General features: G+C 58.6%; 9 protein-coding genes and 1 pseudogene across 9 annotated transcripts; 4 read left to right on the top strand and 6 right to left on the bottom strand.

Moving 5' to 3' along the window:
* Window positions 1–42: 42 nt before the first annotated feature.
* ACA1_220140 (eukaryotic translation elongation factor 2, putative) lies at window positions 43–2,562 on the bottom strand (the record flags this gene model as incomplete). The annotated part of the gene is made up of 1 exon (XM_004337241.1): window positions 43–2,562. The coding sequence occupies one exon, from the start codon at window positions 2,560–2,562 to the stop codon at window positions 43–45; it is 2,520 nt and encodes an 839-aa protein (XP_004337289.1).
* Window positions 2,563–2,977: 415 nt separating this feature from the next.
* Window positions 2,978–3,885, bottom strand: ACA1_220130 (uncharacterized protein; the record flags this gene model as incomplete). Its single annotated transcript, XM_004337240.1, has 4 exons — window positions 2,978–3,129; window positions 3,245–3,416; window positions 3,634–3,734; window positions 3,825–3,885. 4 exons carry the CDS (start codon window positions 3,883–3,885, stop codon window positions 2,978–2,980), a joined length of 486 nt encoding a protein of 161 aa, XP_004337288.1.
* A 178-nt stretch (window positions 3,886–4,063) lies between these two features.
* On the bottom strand, window positions 4,064–5,069 carry ACA1_220120 (uricase; the record flags this gene model as incomplete). The annotated part of the gene is made up of 2 exons (XM_004337239.1): window positions 4,064–4,611; window positions 4,733–5,069. The coding sequence occupies 2 exons, from the start codon at window positions 5,067–5,069 to the stop codon at window positions 4,064–4,066; spliced, it is 885 nt and encodes a 294-aa protein (XP_004337287.1).
* A 705-nt stretch (window positions 5,070–5,774) lies between these two features.
* Window positions 5,775–7,324, top strand: ACA1_220110 (uncharacterized protein; the record flags this gene model as incomplete). Its single annotated transcript, XM_004337238.1, has 8 exons — window positions 5,775–5,867; window positions 5,979–6,073; window positions 6,170–6,287; window positions 6,447–6,521; window positions 6,693–6,851; window positions 6,936–7,019; window positions 7,119–7,202; window positions 7,280–7,324. 8 exons carry the CDS (start codon window positions 5,775–5,777, stop codon window positions 7,322–7,324), a joined length of 753 nt encoding a protein of 250 aa, XP_004337286.1.
* A 1,094-nt stretch (window positions 7,325–8,418) lies between these two features.
* ACA1_220100 (CRIPT, putative) lies at window positions 8,419–8,860 on the top strand (the record flags this gene model as incomplete). Its single annotated transcript, XM_004337237.1, has 2 exons — window positions 8,419–8,434; window positions 8,580–8,860. 2 exons carry the CDS (start codon window positions 8,419–8,421, stop codon window positions 8,858–8,860), a joined length of 297 nt encoding a protein of 98 aa, XP_004337285.1.
* Window positions 8,861–9,112: 252 nt separating this feature from the next.
* On the top strand, window positions 9,113–11,552 carry ACA1_220090 (Nethylammeline chlorohydrolase; the record flags this gene model as incomplete). The annotated part of the gene is made up of 10 exons (XM_004337236.1): window positions 9,113–9,224; window positions 9,427–9,668; window positions 9,742–9,830; window positions 9,940–10,025; window positions 10,135–10,254; window positions 10,388–10,573; window positions 10,660–10,800; window positions 10,939–11,042; window positions 11,130–11,257; window positions 11,396–11,552. 10 exons carry the CDS (start codon window positions 9,113–9,115, stop codon window positions 11,550–11,552), a joined length of 1,365 nt encoding a protein of 454 aa, XP_004337284.1.
* Window positions 11,553–11,686: 134 nt separating this feature from the next.
* ACA1_220080 lies at window positions 11,687–16,148 on the top strand (annotated as a pseudogene).
* Window positions 16,149–16,249: 101 nt separating this feature from the next.
* Window positions 16,250–17,840, bottom strand: ACA1_220070 (ergosterol biosynthesis erg4/erg24 family protein; the record flags this gene model as incomplete). Its single annotated transcript, XM_004337235.1, has 5 exons — window positions 16,250–16,804; window positions 16,906–17,288; window positions 17,376–17,484; window positions 17,542–17,658; window positions 17,826–17,840. The coding sequence occupies 5 exons, from the start codon at window positions 17,838–17,840 to the stop codon at window positions 16,250–16,252; spliced, it is 1,179 nt and encodes a 392-aa protein (XP_004337283.1).
* A 426-nt stretch (window positions 17,841–18,266) lies between these two features.
* ACA1_220060 (SAP domain containing protein) lies at window positions 18,267–20,074 on the bottom strand (the record flags this gene model as incomplete). The annotated part of the gene is made up of 4 exons (XM_004337234.1): window positions 18,267–18,700; window positions 18,801–18,954; window positions 19,029–19,693; window positions 19,837–20,074. The coding sequence occupies 4 exons, from the start codon at window positions 20,072–20,074 to the stop codon at window positions 18,267–18,269; spliced, it is 1,491 nt and encodes a 496-aa protein (XP_004337282.1).
* A 753-nt stretch (window positions 20,075–20,827) lies between these two features.
* ACA1_220050 (calponin domain containing protein) lies at window positions 20,828–22,683 on the bottom strand (the record flags this gene model as incomplete). The annotated part of the gene is made up of 5 exons (XM_004337233.1): window positions 20,828–21,140; window positions 21,236–21,767; window positions 21,964–22,137; window positions 22,287–22,484; window positions 22,623–22,683. 5 exons carry the CDS (start codon window positions 22,681–22,683, stop codon window positions 20,828–20,830), a joined length of 1,278 nt encoding a protein of 425 aa, XP_004337281.1.
* Between the last annotated feature and the right edge of the window lie 955 nt (window positions 22,684–23,638).

Below are 23,638 nucleotides of genomic sequence, written 5' to 3'. Positions count from 1 at the left end.
CGAGGCGGGGCCAAAGAGAGAGGCCGTCGTTGTCAACGCTGCTTACAGCTTGTCGAGGAAGCGGTCGAGGGGCGGGATCTCGAGGGCGAGACCCTTCCTCTTGCGGGTGGCGAGGACGATCTCCTGGGGCTTGCCGGGGACGAGGGGGTCGCCCTGGATGACCTGCCAGTGGTCGAACACGCACTGGGGGAAGGCCTGGCCGGAAGTGGCCGAGCGGAGATCGGCGGTGAAGCCGAAGGACTCCATGACGGGCAGGTAGGCCTTGACGTTGTAGAGCGGGGTGCCGGGACGCTGCTCCTCAGAGATGACGTGGCCGCGACGCCTGTTGAGGGTGGCGTAGATGCCGCCCATGGCCGACTCAGGGCACTGGATCTCGACGAGGTAGACGGGCTCCATGAGGCGGGGCGAGGCGGTGAGCTGGCAAGCGTAGATGACGCGGCGGGCAGTGGGGATGATCTGACCACCACCGCGGTGGATGGCGTCGGTGTGGAGGGTGACGTCGTGGATGTTGTACTTGATCGAGCGCATGTTCTCCTCGCAGAGCACACCCTCCTTGGTGGCCCACTGGAAGGCGGCGACGAACGAGTCCTTGATCTCGTTAAGGTACTGGACACCCTTGGACACGTCGACGAGGGTGTTGGGGCCGGTGGTCTCGGGGCCGAAGCACCAGATCTTACGGGCCTCGGTGACGTCCCAGCCGTACTTCTCGGAGAGCTCGCGGGCGCGGGACTTGGGGTCGTCGCGGGGGGTGATCTTGCCGTCCTCGATGGCCTCGGAGAGGCCGTCGGCGAAGGGCTCGGCGGTGAGGTAGAGACGGTTGTGCTTGTTGGGCGACTTGGACAGACAGGTCTGGTTGGACTTGTCGGTGACGGTCTCGCGGAACGACACGACGGGGTCGGTGGTCTTGAGCTCGACTCCGGTGAACTCGTCCTGGAGATCCTTGAGGCAAATCTCGAGATGGAGCTCGCCGGCACCGGCGACGATGTGCTCACCGGACTCTTCGATGTAGCACCTCACGCAGGGGTCGGACTTGGAGAGACGCTTGAGGCCTTCGACGAGCTTGGGCAGATCCGAGGGGTTCTTGGGCTCGACGGCGACGCGCACGACGGGCGACACGGAGAACTTCATCACGCGGAGGTTGTGGGCGGTCTCCGAGGTGGTGATGGTACCGGACTTGAGGAGGTACTGATCGATACCGACGAGACCGATGGTGTTACCGCACGGGCAGTCCTCGATGGGCTCGGTGTAACGGCCCATCATGAGCACGGTACGCTGGATGTTCTTGATGAAGAGATCGTCCTTCTTGCCGGGCTGGTAGTTGGGACCCATGATGCGGACCTTCTGGCCGGTGGAGCACTTGCCGGAGAAGACGCGACCGAAGGCGTAGAAACGGCCCTTGTCGGAGGTCGGGATCATCTTCGAGACGTAGAGCATTAGCGGACCCTCGGGATCGCAGTTGCGGATAGCGGTGGCGCACTCGTCGTCGAGGGGACCCTCGTAGAGCACGTCGACACGGTACTTCTGGGCGATGGCCGGCGACGGCAGGTGGAGGACGATCATCTCAAGGAGCGCATCGGCGGCCGGGAGGAACTTCTTCATCACGGTCTTGAGGAGGGGCTTGCCGACCTGGTCCTTCTCGTCACCCTTGAGCACGATGCCGAGCGAGCCGAGCATCTTGTTGACCTTCTCGCTCTCGTGGTTCATGATCGAGTGGAAGAGACGGTAGATGGGGTCGAGCACGAACTGGCAGAAGGCGCGCTTGAGCGGCTTGCCCTCCTCCGAGGTGGCGGACTTCTTCCACTTCTTGGCCTTGGCATCGAAGTAGTTCTCGCCCCAGAGACGGGTCATGAGCTTCTCCTTCTCGACGCCGAACTTCTTGGCGTACATGTTGGCGAACTTGGACAGGGTGAAACCCCAGCCGTGGAGGCCCGAACCGAAGGCGACGGTGCCCTTCTCGGGGTAGACCTGGACGTCACCGAGGGCGTCGTCGTGGTAGGTCGAGATGATCACGTTTGCCGTCTCGATAGTCTTGGCGAACGACTGGTAGGCCTCCTCCTGGTCGAGCTGGAGCTCGAGAAGGGCGCGGTCCATCTTGTTCACCATGAGCACGGGCTTGATGCGCTCACCGAGGGCCTGGCGGAGCACGGTCTCGGTCTGCACGCACACGCCTTCGACGCAATCGACGACCACGAGGGCACCGTCGGTCACACGGAGGGCAGCCGTCACCTCGGACGAGAAATCGACGTGGCCGGGCGAATCGATCAAGTTGATCAAGAAGTCGCGACCGTCGGCGAACTTGGGGGTCTCGATCTGGTCGGGCAGGGCGTAGTAGAGCGACACACCGGTGGACTTGATGGTGATGCAACGCTCCTGCTCGTCGGCGCGGGTGTCCATGAAGCGGGCCTCTCCGGCCTTCGCGGTGGCGATGATACCAGCTGCGGCGATCAGCGAATCAGTCAGGGTCGACTTGCCGTGATCGACGTGGGCAATAACGGACATGTTACGGATGTTGCCCTTCTTGTCCATGATGGAACGGATCTGCTCGACAGTGAAGTTCACCATTTTCGATTATTGTGTATGAGAGTCGGATTGGTGATGCGGATCGACGAGAGATGCAACTGACGAGAGGGTCAGGTCGCTGCGGGGTAGATGTAGACTGCAGCCAGCTAGCAAGCGCAAAAACTCCTCCCCGGCCTTCGCCCGTTTGTAGCCCGCCGCGACCGAAATTCTTCCTATTTTCCTACCAATGACGGAGCTTATCCACCTTTTTTCTGCGTTCTTGCCGTCGACGACAATCGCTCGCGCAACTTTTGTGCACCTTTCCCACACCATTCACGATTCGGCATCGGGTCACACCGCTGAAAACTCGCCTACACCGCCCACGTCATCTTTCGCCTATTTTCCACGGACAAGAGAACGACGGCCCGTTGTGCGTCACGTTCTCGGAAGTGGGCCTGAAGGCGTCAACTCTCTCTTTTTATTGCGTTTGTCCTTCTGGCGCGGTGGGCTTGTCTGTGAGTGTGGGTGTCGGCGTCGTGGTGCTTGGCAGCTTCTCGTCGCTTTGTTGGTGCGCCGCCTGCTGTTCCTTGCTCGCCGGGGCGGTCTCTGTGTTCTTCTTGCCGTTGGCTCCTGCTCGAGTGAGCGCAAGTCGTGGGTAAGCATGTTCTTGCTGAAGCGCAGTTGTGTGCATGATGATGGATGAGAGAGAGAGAGAGAGAGAATGCAGGATGCCGCTGGATCGTACCGGCCGCAGGGTTTCCCTGTTCTTGCTCCTTCTCCTTCTGCTTCTGCACCCTGGCCTTCTTCTTGGCCTTCTCCTTTAGCTTCTCCCGCTTCTTCCTGTTCTTGGCCGTTTTCTCTTCGGCCTTCCTCAGGTTCTCCTCGCGCTTCCGTTGGAACTCTTCCTCTTGTTCTCTCTGAAGGCCGGAGAGATGATGAATACGTGAGTGAGCACATGCGCGTAGCTCGAAGGAGGGCGTAAGTGATCAACCAAACAACACGACGAGGCACGGTTGAAGAAGGAATGTTCATTCTGCAACCGCGCACGCTCAACCCAGAGAGTGCGCGCCTCTGGCAAACGGAGAAGCGGCAGAAGCAGGGAGGAGAAACAAGAGTGGCAGGTTTCCAGCATACCTTGGCCGCCTCCTTTTCAAGCTGCTCGAGCCGAAACAGTTCGTGTCGTCTCATGCTTCTGTATTGGTGAAAATCGCCGCTTCCAGCACCGGCGGTCGAACCTGCAACGCGAAATGATTAAATCACTTCAATTCGCCCAGAAATCGCTCAAGGCGAGGCGAAGGGTGGGGGGGGGTACAAAATCGACGTACCTGATACATTTTTAACAGTATTCTTTTCTACAGTGCGAGCGGGAGCGTCCTTCGAGGCCATGATTGACGACCGAGCACGAATTGATGCCGCCTATCTACAAAAATTATAACAATGGCGAGCAAGACTGAAAAGTTGAAGAAAACGCTGGCCGCAGAAAATGCACACAAAAACATTCGGCGAGATTGACAGACAATTTACAGCATTTTATCGAGATTGATGAACTGTGTGCTCTAAATCTTTAGAGGGCAGCCTTCTTCGGGCCATTGTCTCTGGAGACGGTTCCCTGGATATATCCCTGAGGGTCGGCCTGCGGCACGAAGATCTCGTTGTTGTTCTCGAGGCCGAACGGCTTCAAGTCGAAGAGCCAGTTGTGCTGGTTGGGCAGAGTGAAGTGCACGTTCTTGACGTCGTCGTTCTTGGCAATGATCTGCCTGCCCATCTCCCACACGGTCTGCTGCACGGCCTTGCTGTAGGTCGTGGCGAACACGTGGAGGATGGTCTCCTTCGCGCGGTTGTAGACCGCCGTGTAGTCAACCGGCTTCCGCTGGCACACGTAGTCCCACTCGACCGTGACCGTCGTCTTGAAGATGCGATCGGTGGCCTCCTTGAGGGTCGTGTACTTGTCCTTGGGGAAGCCCACAAATTCGGATCCGGTGGTCTTCATCACGAGCAGATTGCGCATGCCCGAGGTGACCTGAGGCGCGTCCATGCTCTCGCGGGCGAGGCGCACGACCGCCGTACGCTCCTCACCAGAGCCGGGCAGGAAGGAGTGATCATGGGGCTTGCCTGCAGAGATTGAAGAAGAGCGAAACGGCAAAATGAAGATTAAGATTAATCTCTTGATTGGCGTAGTCGTGCCAGGTGGCCAAGGAGGGAGCTTTGAGCGAATGGGCCAGCGCTTTGGTACCTTCGATCACCATCCTGTTCCAGGGCCTCTCAGAGATGGTCACCTCGGCCTTGGAGTAGTGCGCGTATTCGTTGAGGAAGTGACGAGCGATCGTGATGCCGAAGACCTCGATGTCGGTGAACGGGTGCTTCTTGGCGAGCACGTAGACAGTGTTCTTGATCGTGTCGGTAGGCACCACCCACGAGTTGTCGCCGTTGTAGTACGAGGTCTCGAGCTTGCCTCCCTCGAGGAGGACGCGCACCGCCACATCCTTGATGTCGTGCACGGGGCCGTTGCGAGTAACGCGCACAACGCGCACGAGGTCCTTGCCGTAACGATTCGCAGAGAGGGTGGCCATGTTCGAGTTTCTTGTTGTTTTTCGTAATGATATTTTCCGCCATTTTATGTGTTGACCTTGGTGCCGTTCGAACCCGATTGGGGGAGAACTCCCGCATTCCGTCGGAAATTGCAGAATTAACCGTAACAAGCACTCCACGCACGGACAAAGCCGGGCCGGAAGAATCCGGGTGTATCCACCCCTATCGCTAACAAGGCACATGCTGTGGGTGGCCACCACGGATCTGTTGTCTATTGACCACAGAAAAGGGGTAGTTGTGCTTCTTGGGCAACATGCTGCTCCAGCCATTAGAATTGGTACTAGTTTAGTTATGAATGAGGAGCACCAGCAGCCACATGAGCATCATCCACCTGAAGAAGATATTGTTGGCCAAGCTAACAATGTGGTTTCTTTTTTCACTTCAACACACAACATGAACAGTGCACATGAAACACAGCATTGTATCAATCATGTAGTGTGATGCACAGGATGAAGATAGCAGAATACTCAGATCATAATACAAGGGACTAATAATTGGAGTGGGGGGAACACCACTAGTAGTAATGAGTGCAGACAAATGGTACAGCATCCAACTTCTTGGGATCGCGCTGAGCGTACGGTAAGTAGGTCTACAATTATTACTGATTTTGGTGGAGGAATGTGGAGGAAAAGAGGACAGAAAATACGTCCGAAATTCATCAAGTAAGTCTTGTGGGCGAGGAGGAGATGGGGAACGTGCAGGTGCTGAAGGAGAAGGCTGTGGAGGAGTACCAGCGGGTGAAGGCCCTGCAGCCCCGCTCCGACGAATACGACTACCTCGTACTTCACCCCCTTTCGCTTTCACTCTTCACCCCCCCCCCCGGCCAAGGCTTTGCTCTTTGTGTTGGCTCGCCCTCACCCGTCGTGGTGGTGCATTGGACAAAAATGCAGACAATTCAGGACCTCCTGCGCGTCCGGCTCATAAACGTGGTGCGTGAGTACTCAGTCGACTTTTGTCACCTGGGCACCCTCTACGTTCTCGACCGGTTCGTCGCTCTCTCCCTACCCCCCCCCCCTCTTCTGCTTCTGGCCCTTTTGTTCACGTTTACGTGGCGGCGGGCGGCGATCGTGGGTCGAGGCAGACACAAGAGAGGGCGGTTCGACGAGGACGACTTCCTGGAGTTCATCGACCTGTGCTTCTCGCAGGAGAACTCTTCCGACTCCAACGGGAGACAATCAACTTCGCGAGGCGATTTTCAGGTACGGCGCGCGCGTGCGCGCACACACTCATGGCATGCGTGCGAGCCGCTTGTGGTGACGATGACCTCGTTTTTTGCGTGGTGGGCTCGATGTGGTGCTGACGCGCTCTTCTTTGTCTGCCGTGGTGGTGGCTGGTGGCTGGTGGTGGGAAACACGCAGACGCAATTCCAGGCCTATTGTACGTGGCAGATGTGGAACGCGATGGTCAACAACCCGAATGGCGAGCAGAAGTGGGTGCAGTGGTTCTCACGTCTCTTCTCCGAGAGCGAACACATCTTCGGTCCCAAGCGCAAGAAGAAGGCACTCCCTCGTTCGCTTCTTCTTGAATACGCAGTGCTCCGCGTGCGGCTCTCACTGTGGGCGTGTGCGGTGTGTGTCGTGTGTCGTGTGTGCTTGGCCGAGCAGGGGAGGGAGGGGAAGAAGTTCTCTTCGCTGACCGGCGGGGCGGGAGCCATCTCGCGATCAGACGCGGAAGCCGCGGCCCTGGCGCTCACCGCCGCTGCCAACAGTGCCATGCCTGCGGCGGAGCTGCTCAGTCGTGGCACCGTACAGCTCATTCACAAGGTAAGCGCAAGAAGGCGTCTCGCTCTCCTGTACGGGAGGAACTGACAAGGTTGGCGCTGTATGCGATTGCATCGTACGTGTTAGATTCTCAACATCAAGAAGGCCTACGGTGTTGACGATCGCGAGTTCTTCAACCTGATGCAGCGAGCAGCCGAAGAGATGGTCTTTGTGCGTCCCCCCTCCCCCCAGAGAGGAGGCCATGCGGGTGGATGCCGGCGTGGGCGTGTGCTTACCCGACAAGTATGCGTTTTCTTGTGGGCCGCCCAGGACTGGATGAACCTCGAAAACGAAGATCTCGACGAATACGTCCCCATCTTGGTCATGCACCAGTTCGCTTCGGACTTCGTCAAGGTACACACGCACACCACTCAAGGCGCCGACGCGCCGGTGGCTCGGCTCTGACTCGCTTCTGGCGTGCTTGTGGCCAGGGCTTCGTGAACCTGATGTTCGAGCTCGGTTTCGAATCGGCCTAGGCTGCTTGACAAGTGGTGCATTTGGTTGCAAGCACCCGCGCTGCATGTACACAAACAAACACACAGAAGTCCTGCTGTTGATTCTTTCAAAGGTCTAGGAACGCAGGCAAATGGAAACGGGGCGCAAGTGGTGGTGAAGCTCAAGTGTTTATTGGTGTTGGGCACAACACAACACGAGCACACAGATCACACGGAGATCTGGCTGGCAACATTGTGCAGAGCGTGGGCGATGCCCTGTGGCGGGGGAAGAGAGGTGGTGAGCGACAGTGAAAAAAGGTGTGAACAGACAAAGAGAGGAGAAGCTAAGACAAAAGGGCGTGTGTATCAGAACGAGTAACAATGTAATTTTGTTCATCAGTGATGTTCAGTCAACCCTAAATGGTGTCATCAGAACACACGCCCGTGGAGAGGATGGAGAGAGACAGAAGACACAAACTGGGGTCAGCAGTAGTACCATACCGCTCAGCTCAAGTGCGAGCGCGACCAAGTCTTGGGCCGAGCCGAGGCCTTCGTTAGCGGGCCTGCACGCTATGTCCTGGAAAAGAGAAAAAAGAGCCAGTCAGCTCCACCATAACGAGGGGAGAAGGTAGAAAGCGAATAGAGCGATCATCAGCACAGAAAGTCGACGTCACGTAGTGAGTCAGATCTTAACCATATTTGAAATTTGTGAACATCACACGAACGTAAGTTGATCCCCAAAAGAACGGAGATCAAGTATGAAGATGTAGAAGGAAAGTGTATGTACCTTTGCGCGCAAAGGTGCCGATCCTTAATGCATTACGGAGATCCGTTCAATCGCTCACGTTCATTTTCTGGACTGAGAACAGAAATAGATGAGAAGCGGCACTTTCAGCTGGAACAAGTGGTTCAAGGTACCTCAGCTGAACGGGGGCTACTTCTCCAACTCATCGGAGCGAAATGGCGTGCATTGCGGGAGGGAATGTGGCGCCGCCGGAGGCGATAGGGATAGACGAGATAAATAAAAACCCACAGGACGGACGCAAAGAGGTCTGCGTCGGGAAAAAAGCGGGAAAGGTCCGCACTGAGAAATAAGACAAAGAAACTGAAAACAAAATCAGACGGAAGCAAGCAAGATGGTGTGCAAGAAATGTACGTTCCCTCGCCCTCCTCGTTGCTTCTTCTTATTATTGCCAAATCAATGGCACCATGCTACTACCTCCCATCAATCGCGTTGTGTCTTTCCTTTAATCTTCACCCCCCCCCCCCAAACCCCATCTCATCTTGTGGCATTCAGGTGAAGCGAAGCTCAAGAAGGTGATCTGTCCCGACACATGGAAGGAGGGTTCACGAAACACGACCGAGCCTGGCGGCGGCGGCAGGAAGGTAGGAGAGAACAAACTGCTGAGCAGCAAGGCGCGCTACAACCCCTACGCCAAGAAGTGCAAGGTGTGCAAGATGAATCTGCACCAGGAGGGCCTCTACTGCCAAGGCTGCGCCTACAAGAAGGGCATCTGTGCCATGTGCGGCAAGAAGATCCTCGAGAACGTCGGCCAGTACAAGCAGAGCTCCAAGTGATCATTTGCAGCACTTCAACTCGGGATCACTCTCCCACGCGAATGCGTGCTCACGCCACATTGTAAATAATGCTCTCATGTGTGGATCGCAACTGCCACACGGCGATCAAGAGATCCAGAGGAGCAGAGTTCGCCGTTAGGCGGAGTTGTAAACATTTAATAAATAAAAATCAATTCAAATCAAAAAACACCATTCGCGTTTGCAATCAACATCGTAAACAATCGGCAGCTGACGGACGATCGCTTCTAGACCATGGAGAACGTGACCAAGGAGAAGGTGGACGATGTGCTGCACGCCAAGTGGATCATTCCCGTGGTGCCCGACAACACTGTGCTGGAGAACCACAGCCTAATCATCAAGAACGGTAACTCCAATTCTTCCTGCATTTGTGTAAAAATTCAATCGCTTGATTTTTTTATCGCCGATGGTTCTCCGACCAGCTGTCATCATATACAAACGAAACATGTTAACTTGGGTTAGTTGATCTTTAATTAAAAGATAATCGTTGTGCATTCATCTGGGCATGCTAATGGAACATGTTTGTCGGGACGTTGGGCGGTGAACAGGCAAGATCCACGACATCCTGCCCACGGAGGAGGCGCGCCACCGGTACGAGGGCGAGCGACACCACGCCATCGAGAACCACCACGTCCTCATTCCGGGCCTCGTCAACATGCACTGCCACGCCGCCATGACCCTTCTCCGCGGGTTTGCCGATGACGTGAGCCTTGAGGACTGGCTCTCCCAGTACATCTGGCCCGCCGAAGGCCGCTGGATCGGCGAGGAGTACATCGAGGATGGCACCAAGGTACGTTGGTGGGTGGTCGTGCACGACATACATACACACACACACACGCGCAACGTGACTAATGCCCTCGCAGCTGGCTGTGGCAGAGATGCTGCGCTGCGGTGTGACGTGCTACAACGACATGTACTTCTTCCCGCACGTGAGCGCCCGCGTCACCTCCGAGTACGTTCATCCGCCCCATCGCCAATTCGCTTAAAACTTTCGCACCGTCGGTCGCACTACGCCGCGGACGAGTTGATCGCGGGCTCACCACTCGGCAATTGACTGGCAGTTACGGTATGCGGAGCGCCATCGGCATTCCGGTCATTGCGTTCCCCTCCAACTGGGCCAACGACGCCGATGACTACATCGAGAAGGGTGCGCGAACGACACACGACGCCCGACATCCCGCCACGCGATCTCTCAACAGGGTGTTGTGGTGTGTGTGTGTGTGGTGTGTGGTGTGTGTGTTGTTCGATTGCTGCAGGTCTGCGTGAGCTGCACGACAAGTACAAGGACCACCCGCTGGTGACCGTGGTGATGGCGCCCCACTCCACCTACACCATGCACGACGCGGGTCTGCTCAAGGCCAAGAAGATCGCCGATGGTTGGCTCGCTCTTGATTCGATCGATGCTCGCTCTCCACCTCTCTTACTCACCAGTTGGCCGTTGCTCGTTGTGTCGTGTGTGTCGTGTGTGTCCGTGTGTGTCCGTGTGTCGTGTGTCGTGTGTCGTGGCAGAGCTGGGCATGCGGATTCACATTCATCTGCACGAAACGGCGCGCGAGGTGTCGGACCACCAGCAGAACAACGAGGGCATGCGGCCCATCGAGCGCCTGCAGAAGCTCGGCCTCATCGACGACAAGCTCATCGCCGCCCACATGTGCCACGTCACCGACGACGAGATCAAGCTCTGGGCCGAAAAGGGTAACCACCACCTTCACCACAACTCGTTTGCTGCTACTGCGTGAACCCCTTCTTTCTTCTTCTTCTTCTCACGCACCGAAACATAGGCGCGCACGTTGTGCACTGCCCGGAGTCCAACCTGAAGCTGGCCAGCGGCATCTGCCCGGTGCAGAAGTTCTCCAAGGCGGGCGTCAACGTCTCCCTCGGCACCGACGGCGCAGCCAGCAACGACGACCTCGACCTCCTCGGTACAGCCCTCCACACCCGCCTTACAAAAAGAAGGAGGATAATAATATTAATAATTCAAATTCAAATTAATAACAACAATAATAAAAAATCAGTGTTCAATGTAATAATAATAATAATAATATCGCTTATGGTGGCAGGTGAGATGAGGACCGCGGCGTTGGTCGACAAGCTGCAGGCCAAGGACGCCACCGCCATGCCCGGCTGGCAGATGCTCAAGCTGGCCACCATCAACGGCGCCAAGGTACTGCCCGTCACAGCGCACAGCGCGCAGCGCACAACGACGCTCCACCCAGACCCGAAGGCTCACTGCGGCTCACCGCGCCAATAGGCCCTGGGCTTGGAGCACAAGATCGGATCGCTGGAGAAGGGCAAGGAGGCCGACGTGGTCGCCATCAAGCTGAGGACCGAGCCCGTCTACAACCCCATCACCAACCTCGTCTACGTCGGCACCAACAGGTATCCATTCATTCATTCATTCATTCATTCATTCATTCAACCCACTCAATTCATCACCGTAAAGTCGTCACCTTCCATACCTCGTTCTCACTGCGTGTGCGTGTGCGTGTGCGTGTGCGTGTGCGTGTGCGTGTGCAGTGTCACGGACGTGTGGGTGGCCGGCAAGCAGCTGGTGAAGGACGAGAAGATGATCGGCATGAACGAGGACGTTCTCCTGCGCAAGGCCCAGCAATGGGGCGAGAAGATCAAGACCTCCAGGCCGCCCGCCAACCCCGCCCACGAGGTGTCGGCCTAAAGGCGCCTCCAACGCGCCGGTCTCAATTTTTGTTTATCATTTAATTCGATAAAAAGAATTAAAACGATTTTTATTCTTTTAAAAAATGGTTTCTTAAATAGAAAAATGGAAAAATTAATGAGGAGATGGAAAGAATGGCGAGCGACGTCGGAGAGGCCGTGGTGGAGTTGGAGCAGACACTGCACGTGGATCAGACGGCGGTCGGCTGCATCCTCGCGCTTGCGGCCAGCGACGATCTGCTCTTCGCGGCCACCCAACGGGGCCTCATCTCCGTACTCCTCCAATCGAGATTGTATCCTTTTTTCATCATTCAAGGTTTTATTTATCAACTTTTCTTTTGTGTGTTGTGATGGTGGTGGTGGGCAGGTGTGGGACAAGGCGCTGTTCCAGCAGAGGCAGCAGCTGGTCGAGGTGGGCGACCGGTGCCCGCTCGCGCTTGCCGTGATGCCGCGGTTCGACGGCAGCCTGCTCCTGTGCGCTCCCCGCGGCTGCATCGAGGCACTCCCTCCCCTCAGCTCTGCTGGCTCTCTGCTCCTTCTACTGACCTTCCACCGCACACGCACCACCGCACACGCACAACTGGAATGCATGGAATGTACGGCAGTTGTGGGACCTGCTGTCGCTGACGCTGCGGGTGCGGGTGGTGGGGTTCGCCGGCAACATCTTCTCGCTGGCGTGCATCAACGGGCGCATCTTCGTCGGCTGCCAAGACACCACGATCAAGGTGGCCAGCTTTGCTCCACCCATCATCACCCGCTCACCTGACTTTGCTTGTGTGTGTGTGTGTGTGTGTGCGTGTTGTGTGTGTGTGTGTGTGTGTGTGTGTGTGTGTGTCGTGTCGTGTCGTGTCGTGTCGTGTCGTGTGTGTTGTGCCGTGTCGTGCGCCGGCAGAGCATCGACGTGGAGCGGCTGCTGGAGCGGTTGGTCAATGAGGCGCCGCCGGCGCAGCCGGTGACTGTGACGCTGGCGCAGCTGTCGACCTGGGGGGAGGGCGTCCTGGCCACCACCAACGACCACCGCGGCTACGTCTACACCCTCACCACCACCCCGCGCACTCATCTCCGGCTCTGGCGATGGCACTGTCAAGGTATGTCGCGTGTGCGTGTCGTGCGTGTGTCGTGTGTCGTGCGTGTCGTGTGTGTGTGGTAACAAGCGACTCTGTGATTGCTGTGCGCAGGTTTGGGAGCCGGACACGCTCAAGTGCGTGGCCACGCTCACGGGCCACACGGGGAGCGTGCTGTCCGTGGCTGCCGACAGATCGTTCATCTACAGCGGCTCCCAAGACAAGCTCCTCAAGGTACCGCATTCACTCATCGACCGCATCACTCGCACACACCGCACACGCACCACCGCACACACCACACACGCACCGCCGCACACACCGCACACGCTAATGCGGGGGCCAACACAAGGTGTGGGACATGGAGACGTTTTATCAAACGCGTTCGCTGATGCACGGCGCCGAGGTCACGGCCGTGGCGGTCTCGGCGGAGCACCTCATCACCGGGTCGGCCGACAGCACCGTCAAGGTACCTCCGGCCAGCCGCCGCCGCCGCCGCCGCCGCGGGAATGCGCTGACGTGGGCGCCCCGACCGTGATCGGGTGGGTCCATAGATCTGGGACAAGGCCCAGTTTGCGTGCAAGCAGACGATCGACCACGGCAGCGCGGTGACCACCATCCTCATCAGCGGCCGCACGATCTTCACCGCGTGCGACAACGCCATCAAGGTACCGCACGGCACGCACACGACACGACACGCACGACCGCACACGCACACGCACACGGCGCTGCCCGTGTCGGGCATCTTTGGCTCACGCCGCGCCTCAGGTCTGGAACTGCGAGCAGCACATCCAGAAGAAGTCCACTTTGCTCGCCTCCGGCGGCTCCATCCCACTGCCCGACGGCCCCGGTATCCTCCCTCCCCTCAACACTGCCGTGTCGTGCCGTGCGTGTGGTGGTGGTGACGATCGCACGGGCGCGCAGACCTGGACGAGGCCATGCTCGAGGCGCTGCGGGCCTTCATCAAGCTCCGGACCATCAGCGTCGACCCCGCCATGAAGGAGCAGTGCTGGTCCGGCGCCCGCTTCCTCCGTCGCCTCCTCCGGGTCTCCGTCCCCCCCCCTCATCCCACCCACCTCGCGGCCCCACTTACGTGTGTGCTGCGTGTGCGTGTGCGGTCGTGACGCGTGTGCGTGTCGTGTGCCGTGCGTGCTGTGCGTGTCGTATGTGCGTGTGTGCGTGTGTGTGCGGCGACAGGAGGCGGGATTCGAGTGCAAGCTGGTGCAGGGCGCGGAGGGGACCAACCCGCTGGTGCTGGGCCGGCTGGGGAACGACCCGACCAAGCCCACGCTGGCCTACTACGGCCACTACGACGTCGTGCCCGCCGCCGCCGAGGAGGGCTGGGACAGCGACCCCTTCGCCATGGACGGCCGCGACGGCTACCTGTACCCCCCCCCCAAAGAATGCCACGCATGTGCGGCGAGCGTGCGGTGACCCTGTCGTGCGTGTCGTGTCATGTCATGTGTGTTGTGCGCCGTGCGTGTCGTGTCGTGTGCCGTGCGTGTCGTGTGGTGTAGGTATGGGCGAGGCGTGACGGACGACAAGGGGCCGATCATCGCGTTTGTGTTTGCGGTGAAGCAACTCCTGGCCAACGCGGCGGCCGTACGCCCCTCACCCCTACTTCCCCGCGCGCGCGGCGATGACGCTCGCTCACTCGATGGAGGGGCGGTTCGCAGGAGAGCGCAACGCCGCGGCTGCCGGTGAACATAGTGATGGCGATCGAGGGCGAGGAGGAGAACGACTCGCAGGGATTCATTCCCGCCATCGTACGAACCGAACTGTGTGTCGTTGTGTGTCGTGTGTGTCGTGTGGCTTCGTCGTAGCACTCACCGCGGTGCGCCGTACGTCGTGCGACCTCAGGAGAATAATCTGAGCTGGTTCAAAGGGACGGACGTGCTGTTGGTGAGCAACGGCCTCTGGGTGGGCAACCGACGACCCTGTACGCGCGCGCGACAAAGCGACCAAAGCTCTCGGTTGGTGTGACTCACCATCGCACAACTTGTGGTGTGCCAACCCTGCAGGCCTCACCTACGGACTGCGCGGCGTCGTTCAGTTGTCGCTCCAGATCAACGGAGCCAAGAAGGACCTCCACTCCGGCATCGATGGAGGTACCCCACACGACACGACACGACACGACACGACACGCACGGCTAGGCACACGCGACACGCACGACTCAACCTGTGTCGGCGGTTGTTGCAGGGCTGATGCACGAGCCGATGGTGGATCTGGTGACGGTTCTGGGGCAGCTGATGGACCGATCGGGCACCATCCTGCCGCCCCGCTTCTACGACGCCGTGCAGCCGGTCACGGCCGAGGAGGAGAAGCTGTACGAGGGCTTCGAGACCCAGTTCAGCTCGCTCACGTTCTTCACCGACAAGTACGGCGTGGAGAAGAACGAGGCCCTGCTCAGCTCGTCGCCCAAGGATCTGCTCATGCGTCGGTGGCGGCAGCCGAGCCTCACCATCCACAGCATCTCGGGCTCCGTCCTCGGTTTGTTGTCCATACCGCACACGACACTCACGACACATACAACACTCACGACATACACGACATACACGACACACACGACACACACAACACACACGACAACACGACACACAGGCAAGGACGCAGGCACGACGGTCATTCCACACAAAGGTACTTATGAGAGGCTTCGCGCACAAAAAGAATGAATGAATGAATGAATGTTTTGCTGAATTGCTTTTGGTGCAGTGACGGCGAAGCTGAGCGTGAGGATCGTGCCGAACCAGCGGCCGGAGGAGATCTACCACATGTTTGCGTCCTTCCTCCACGAAAAATTCGACGCCCTCCAGTCAGGTACCTCAGCAACATTCTGACGTTCACACACACCACACACACACACAGACACACCACACACACACACACACACACACACACACACAGACACATGGGCGCACACGCACGCACATTCACATCTTCACACACTCACGAACGCGTGAACGTGGACATGAACATGAACAGGCAACACGTTGACAGTGTCCAAAGACCACATCGGCGACTGGTGGCTGGGCAATCCGTTCAGTGCGTTTCCTTCGTCCCTCCCCGCACCTGCTCTGATTTTCGCGCGACCGACCACGACGGGCTTCGTCGGTGTGTGTCGTGCGTGTTGTGCGTGTCGTGTCGGTGTGTGTCGCATGTGTGTGTGTCGCGTGTGTGTTGCGCAGGCGAGCACTACAAGGCGGCGGAGCGCGCGGTTGAGAAGGTGTGGGGCGTCAGGCCGAGTTACATCCGCGAGGGCGGCACGATCCCCATCACGCGCTTCCTGGAGGACAAGCTGGGCGCCTCGGCCGTGCACCTGCCCCTCGGCCAGGCCTCCGACGCCGCCCATCTGCCCAACGAGCGCATGCGCCTCGAGAACCTGCTCAAGGGCAAGCGCGTCTTCCAGCACTTTCTCACCGAGCTCGCAACGACTGCGCACCCACCACGGGCGACCGTCAGCCCAGCCCACGGAGCCGTGGCCGAGCGTAGTACAGCTGAATGCGCAACAGCCACAGCCACCGAATCGAGTGAATAAGAGAAGAAGAAGAAGAAGAAGCGCCATCAACACTCACTCACTCACTCACATGATGAAGTGGTGGAAAACGATTGAGATGAAGAGCTTGTGTCGGCCGGCTACTAGTAGAGGTAGGGGATGATGCGGTAGGGCACGGCGCGGCAGTAGTCCCGCCAGGCCTGCCCGTACTTGAGCTCGCACACCCGGCTGTCCTCCCGCTCGCGCGGGAACAGCAGCGCGACGTAGTAGAGCGGGTAGAGCCAGGGCAGCAGGGCCGACCACCCCGCGCCCGCGCCGCCGCCGGGGAGGGCCAGCCCGATGGCCATCAGGATCTCGCCCAGGTAGTTGATGTGGCGGGCCAGGCCCCACCAGCCCGAGCACAGGATGCGCGAGCCGGGGACCACGCGGGGCGCGATGCCCAGGAACGGCGCGTTGGGCGGCCCGGTCTTGAAAGCGTACTTTTGGTTGTTGGCCCCGCGCGAGAGCGCCCAGCCGCCGAAGAAGCAGAGGGCGGCGAGGGCGGCGTGCGGGGCGGTGGTGTCTTGTTGGTCGGGGCCGCGCGCGAGGAGGGGCCACACGCCGATGCCGTAGAAGAAGGGGTAGAAGCACAGGCAGCCCCAGATGAGCTTGAACCCCACCCGCTCTGCGAACAGATCGTACGTGTACAAGTGCACGTGCTGTCCGATCAACGCACGGGTTAGCGCCGCACACAACGACGACACACACACACAACACACACACACGACGCACATGGCGATGGAGGGGTGGGAGGGAGCACCTCGTGATACATGTACTCGGCGACGAAGAAGGAGAAGAGGAGGAGGTAGGTGGTGAGCCCGAGCGACAGACGACCCCCGAGGGCGTGGTACTGCGTGATGGCGGCCGAGACCAGGACGCACTCGAGCACCACGGCGCCCACGAGGTAGAGGAACATCTTGTGGTCGAACAGCCCCAGGCGCGGGTTGAACTCCAGCCCGGCGTAGAAGTCCATCAGGAACGAGCCGACCCCACCACTGGAAGACGGCGACGGCGTGGATGGTGCCTTGGTGCCGCTCGACTTCTTTGTAGCTTTGTCTTCTTCTTCTTCCTTCTTGTGCTTGACTTGGTCTACGGTGATGGCCCTACGCCCCACGTCTCGCTGGTCGGGCGGCAAACGCTTCCCTGACGTAGTAGGAGAAGAAGTAGTGGTACGTGAGCGCTGTGCCTGGGCTGGGGTGGCGGCAAGTAGCAGTTAAAGATGAGCTTTACCTTTGATGTAGAAGATGAAGGAGCACAAGAGGCCGTAGATGTTGCCGGCGTGGAAGCAGGGCCATATGTTGTTGGCCAGGTACTCCCCGTCGATAACATTGGCGTACGACTGGACAGAGGTGTCAGGAAGAGTCATGAAGAGCAACTACCAAGTAGTGGGGCGCACCAGGCCCACGAAGGCCAGCACTACGACGAAGAGGACTCGCAGACCGTTGAGGCGGTACACGAGCACCTTGCCCTGCCTATCGCACGCGTAGCCAGTCACCACCGTCGCTGGCACCACCTGCGCAGCGCCCCCACCACCGCGGGTGAGAGAGCTGCGGTGGCCGGGTGCTCTCGCTCTCTCTCTCTCTCTTGTCTTGCAAGCAACCGGGGGGGGGGGATCGGTACCACGTGTAGAGCGGCACACGCCGCTATGAGCGAACCGACATACACGAGTGCGTGCGGTACACTTCCTTCTTGCATCTTTGTTGGCCACAGACAGCTTTCTTCTTTGTTACGGCGGAGCAGCAATCGTGCACGAGAAAGCAACGCAAGCGTTTTATGTGACGAGGGCTGACCTCTGGTGGTGGGCGACAGCTGTCAACCACCACCGCCGTTCGGCGGCTGTGCTTGTGAGGCGACGACAGCGCGGAGGGTGGCTGGAGCCTATAATATATAGGGGGCTCCTCGCTCCACCCGTGTCGTCGTCGTCTCTCTCTTTTTGTTTCCTACTTATGCTTGAGTGTCGTCTTCCTCCACTCGCGCAATCGCGTCACGCGGGAGCTCGAGCCGCACACGTCGTCGTCCATCGTCATCACCATCGCGCCTCCGTCAACTTCGAGCTTCTCGGTCGCCGGATCTCTCCACTTGTACACAAGAAGTCGGTCGGTCGGTTGGCGGTTGATCGCTTCAGTCGGAGAACTCCTCCTCTTCCTCCTCCTCCACGATTCGTCCCGTGAGGGTGATCTGCAGCGGCGTCGGGAAGAGGTGGGTGGAGAGGTAGGAGGCGACGGACAGCGAGGGCGCCGACGACGAGAGAGGAATGGGCGAGCCGTCGCCGACGCTGATGCTCCTGCCTCGCTCCACGGCCGCCTTCGCTCTTACGCTGTCGGCGTTGATGAGGGTGGGATCGACAAAGGGGCCGCTACATCGGCTGGCCGTGGTGGCCGTGATCGTCGTCGGTTGGTTGTGCGGCAGCCCGCACGCCGACGAGCACGACGACGTGTGGACCTGGTGGCGGTGCTGCTGGCTGAAGAGGTACATGTAGCGGACCAGTCGTTGGATGAGCTGCGCCTTGGCGCCCTTGGTCGACGCGTTCACCAGCTTGAGCTGCTTTTGCAGGACTGCAGAACGCGCACGAGAAGAAGAAGAAGAAACGCGAGCGTCGATTCGAGTTGGTAAGAGCGCATCGTGGGGTGGGCGTTGGTGGGCGTGGCCTCGTACCAGAAACCTTGAGGGTCGAGAGCGACGCCAGCTTCTCGAGGGTGAGGGGACCCGAGAGGATTGCCTTCGCCAAGTCGTCACCGGCCATCTCCTGCGCCATACGGTCCTGCTTGTCCCGCGCAACGGTCGTGCTGGCCGCCCTCCTCCGTCGCGGCTGAAAGGGAAAAACGAACCGCATGGGTTAGTCGTGGCCGCTCCCTCCGCTCCCCGTGGAGGCCGGAGAGGTACCCGCGGAGGCGTGGAACTGGAGGCGGCCTTCTTGGCTGCTGGCGTCACTTTGCTGCTGCTGACGCGCGGCCTTCTGACGCGGGACGAAGACGAGGATGTCGACATGGGAGCACTCTGCACCGCCGCCAACGCGGTGGTGGACGGAGGCGGTGGTGCGCAGAGTGTTGCGCTCGGTGAGGCGCCCGGGTGGAAGCTGCCGGCGTAGGGCGGCATGGCCCCACCCCTGGGAACGGAGCTCACCGTCGGTTGCTGCTGGAGCGTGGCTGGAGCGGAAGCGGGAGCGGGGGCAGGAGCGATGGAAGAAGGCGGCGATGAGGGGAGAGGCGACGACGACGGGGTTGGAGACGAGGGGTTGGAGGAGGCCTTGGCGTCGGGCAACGTCGGCGAAGGCGAAGGCGAGGACAGCGAGACAGTCGAAAAGGTGGAGAGCGACGAAGACGGCGACATGGAGCTGAGCGAGGAGGACGTGGAGTGGAGGGTGATATCGTCAAAGGACAGGAGCCCCGAGTTGAGCAGCAGCTGGTCCTCCGAGTCCAAGAGCAACGAAGGCGGGTGATCCTCGGTGTCGCTGCCTCCATTGAGCTTGAGCTCTTCGTCGTCGTCCCAGCGAAACGAGAACGCGTTGACGTCCGGCAACTCCTCCTGCTCGTCCTTCACCACAGCCGCTGTGTTGTGGAACAAGAAGAGAACCGTCGCACGCGTTGAGCAAGGCGAACTCGGCCCACGCAATGGCCGATCGGAATGCAAAGCACGTGCGGTAGCGTAGAGGACTGCCAGTTGAGGGTGGAAGTTGCAGTGGGCGAGGTACCGTTGGTGAGAAGGGTGTCGAGGCCGGTGCTGCCGTGCTTGAAGAACCGCTCCAGGTCGCCCTGGTTGCCGGTGGCAATCTCCTCATCCTCGACGTCGAATTTGTCCTCGAACTTGATGTCGGCGCCGAAGGCGTTGAGAAGGAACGCGGCACCCATGCCTCCTCCGTTCTTTCCGCGCGTGGTCGCCCCCTCTTCCTCTTGGTCGGTGATTAGCCAGCTGTCGTGGTTCATCACCATCGAATCTTCAAAGGGCTGCAACCAATCTGAGTGAACACAAGGGTGAGTGTGCCATTCAGAATGCATATTTTAGATTGTTGGCGAGCATCTTCAAAAGAGGCGAATTTTGATCAACGATCTGAGTGCCAATGTGGGGAGACATGCACAACTGGTGCAAAGAGGAAAGGGCATGGTTGCGGTACCATCAAGGGAAGCCTCCATTCTCTGGTCGAAGGAAGGCGTTGTTGATGGTCTCGATGGCTGTCTGCTCGATTGATCGAAGGGAATAGGCCTATTCTCCTCGGCACAAGAGAGGAAGAGGAGGGTGGGGCACCAGGCAGAGAAGAAGGCGAGGAAATCAGATCTGTTCGAGAAGAAGCTCGAGCCGGTTCGTCCAAGAATGAGATGAAGGGCGAATGGATGGATGGATGGATGGATGTCGTGCGAAAACGTGTGTGCGGCCGCCGATTCAAATAAAAACTAAACAGAGAACAAGAGCAGAAGAAGAGGCGAACGAGCTAAGCACACACAGAACCGAGATCCTCCAAGTGCTCGCAAAAGAGAAAAAAAGGCTTGGCCGCCAAATTACGTAAAATGGGCCGCGATGTATTTTTCCGGACAATGTGCGTGTGCGGTGGCGACAACACGCGTGTGTGGTGTCACAACACAAGCAGGCCAAAGACGACGGCGGGCTTTGGTGTTAGAATAACAAACATGTTTACATTTGTGGGTGCTGGCGGGGTGCACAGATACAGAGGCATCACGCCTATTTGCTTAGGCGCGCTCGTTGAACTTGAGGAGGGAGTTGAGCTTGCCGTTCTCCTCGAGCGTGGCCACGGTGTCAAAGTCGCCGACGTACTTGTCGTCGATGAAGACGATGGGGAGGTTCCTGGTGCCGGCCTTCTTGAAGACGGCGTCCCTGTCGTCCTTCTCCATGATGTCGACGGCGATCCAGGGCTCGAAGTCGGGCCTCAGGTGGACCTTCTTGGCCTCGAGGAGGCGCTGGAGGTCGAAGACGTCCCTCCTGCCCTTCTCGGTGGACGAGGTGGTCGAGTAGAACACGCGGATCTTGCCCTCACCACCAAGCCTGCAGCGAAGGTGGTCAGCGCAGAACAGAAACAGGGGACTACCACTGCACACAACAGCGCAACAAACACTAGGTAGCTGGCGGGAGAGGCGTACGAGATGGCCTCGAGGATACGGACGGTGAAGACGCTGCCGGGAATGTGGATGCCGTTGTAGGTGACGTGCACCTTGTAGAGACCAGGGGTGGTGGGGTTGTAGGAGACGTCGTAGGTGGCTGCGCCGCCGGGACCCTGCTTCTTGTTGACCTGGACGGGGACGTTGCTGGCGCCAGCGGGTCCCTCGACCTTGATCTCCAGCTTACCGTCCTGGGTGGGGGTGTCGACCACGAAGTCGGCGGGCTCGCCGGCCACGGCCTCCACAAGACCGGGACCGTAGGCGCGGCACTTGGCGGCCTGCCTGGAGAGCTCGTCGGCTCTGTTCTTGCCCTCGAGATCGGCGTTGCGGAAGTAGGAGATGTAGGTGATCACCGACTGCTCGTCGATGCGCGGGTTGGACAGGGCCTCGGGCGTGAGCAGCTTGGGAATGCCCAGCACGTCGTTGGCGGTGTTGATACCCTGGTCGCAGTTGTCGATGGCCTTGCTCGAATCGAGCGCGGCGTGGTGGGGGAAAGAGCCGGGCGCAACAGCGTCTGTGGACACACACGCACACGAGCGGTCAGCTCATCAAACTTACCAAGTCGCATGCATACACGCACAGCAAGGGAGAGAGACGCACTGGTAAGAGCGCAGAGAGCCTTGCCATCGTTCCAGTCTGAGCGTTGGGGAGATGCCTTGGTGTTAGGTCGTGGGGCTACAAGAAGAAGACGATGGGTTCGGTGCGCGTACCCTTCTTGAAGCCGGTGACGTTGTACTCGGGAATCTTGGACTGCACCCACTTGAGGAGCTCGCTCTTGGCGTTTTCGTCGCCCGAGCCGCCGCGGTTGACCTGGTACCTCAGAATGAGGGTCCAAATGAGGCCAAGGGTGATCCTGAGGTTGCCGTCCGTGATGTCCACTCCGCCTGTTGTTGGGTTGTTCTTAGTAAGCAGCGCCAACGAACAGCAAAAAATCTAATAATAATAATAATAATTAAAAAAATGAGTGGCAAGTAGCGGGGCCAAGGAGTGCAATCGGTAGAGCGATCGATCCAAGGAGGAGAGGGCGAATTACCGATATTGACGAGCTTGAGGCCTTCGGCCTGCACGAACTCGATGGCGATCTGGTTGTTCTCGTACTTCTGGTTGGGGACGCGAGGGTTCTTGTTCCACCTCTTGCCGATGGGCTTGCCGCTGATGATCTCGAGCAGGTTGAGGAGAGCCACGCCATCCTTCAGATCGGTCTTGAGATCATTGATGTGCATACCCCTGTCTGTGGGCAGAACGAGATTCGAACGGTTCTAATTAATGCCTGGCCCTACGAACGATGCGCAACCAAGTAGAGCCGAGATGGACGCCACACGCGAAACACAACAGTGGCCCGATGGCGGGTCAAGAAAAGAGAACGAACCCTTGAGGTAGTCATTGATCCAAGCGGTGAAGGTGTGCAACTGAATGTCCTGCCAGCTCATCTTGCTCTGCTCTCTTGTGTGGCGCTGTGTGGTGGGCGAGAGGCGAGGTGAAGAACAGCAAGAACTTAGGAGTGAAGGCTTTCTGGACGGCTCAGGAAAGGCAACCGCCAAATTGCCTCCCCGACAGAGAGTTGCGGGACAACCACTCAGAAGAAGGCAACACAAGTGGTGGCATGGCGACAGCGCCAAGATCTGCGGACAAGATGGTCTTCTTACGAACCTACGTTGATCGAGCTACGGCAACTGTTGATTGTTTGTTTCATCCATTCATTCATGTGCAAAACATTTTAATGGTACACAAAGATGCAAAGGGAAGCACGGCGCATAGCCACCAAATCGGCGAGGCGGAGTACAAGTAGAGGGGAAGAGAAAAGGGGAAGCACTGGGCGCACCAAATCGGCTAGGGAGCCACAACATTAACAAAGATGAAACATGAATTTTGCTGGAAATGAAACAAAGAGAAGAAAATCACCATGAAATTTTCAACCAGTCAAAATTCAAAGGAGAGGCTTGCAATTTGAATGCCTGGCATAGTGGCGGGCCGATGAAAAGTGGTTTTTTGCTAGGTTTGTTCTTTCTCTTTCTTTCTTCCTCTCCTATCGTCCTCTACACGGGTGTGCACCATGGCCGTCGGGTACGTGTTGCCGCCTAATCGACTGATAAAATCTCGTGGTTTCGCTCAAGATGGTCGCTGATCGTTGCTGCTTTCCCCCTCTCCAGCAAGAACAAGAAGCTTTCCAAGGGTGGCAAGAAGGGCCAGAAGAAGAAGATGTACGCCGCCACTCCGCGCATTCTTGCATCCCGGCCCTCGCATTTTGTTCGCATGTCTCATCTGGTCATGCTCTTGCAGCACCGATCCCTTCGCCCGTAAGGAGTGGTACAACATCAAGGCCCCCTCCGTGTTCCGCTCGCGCAACGTTGGCAAGACCCCCGTCAACAAGACGCCGGCACCAGT

The sequence above is a fragment of the Acanthamoeba castellanii genome (genome assembly GCF_000313135.1).
Source record: "Acanthamoeba castellanii str. Neff unplaced genomic scaffold scf7180000084758, whole genome shotgun sequence".
Taxonomy (NCBI): Eukaryota; Discosea; order Longamoebia; family Acanthamoebidae; genus Acanthamoeba; species Acanthamoeba castellanii.
Note: the sequence above shows the minus strand (reverse complement) of the source record. Positions and strands in the feature narration are given on the sequence as shown.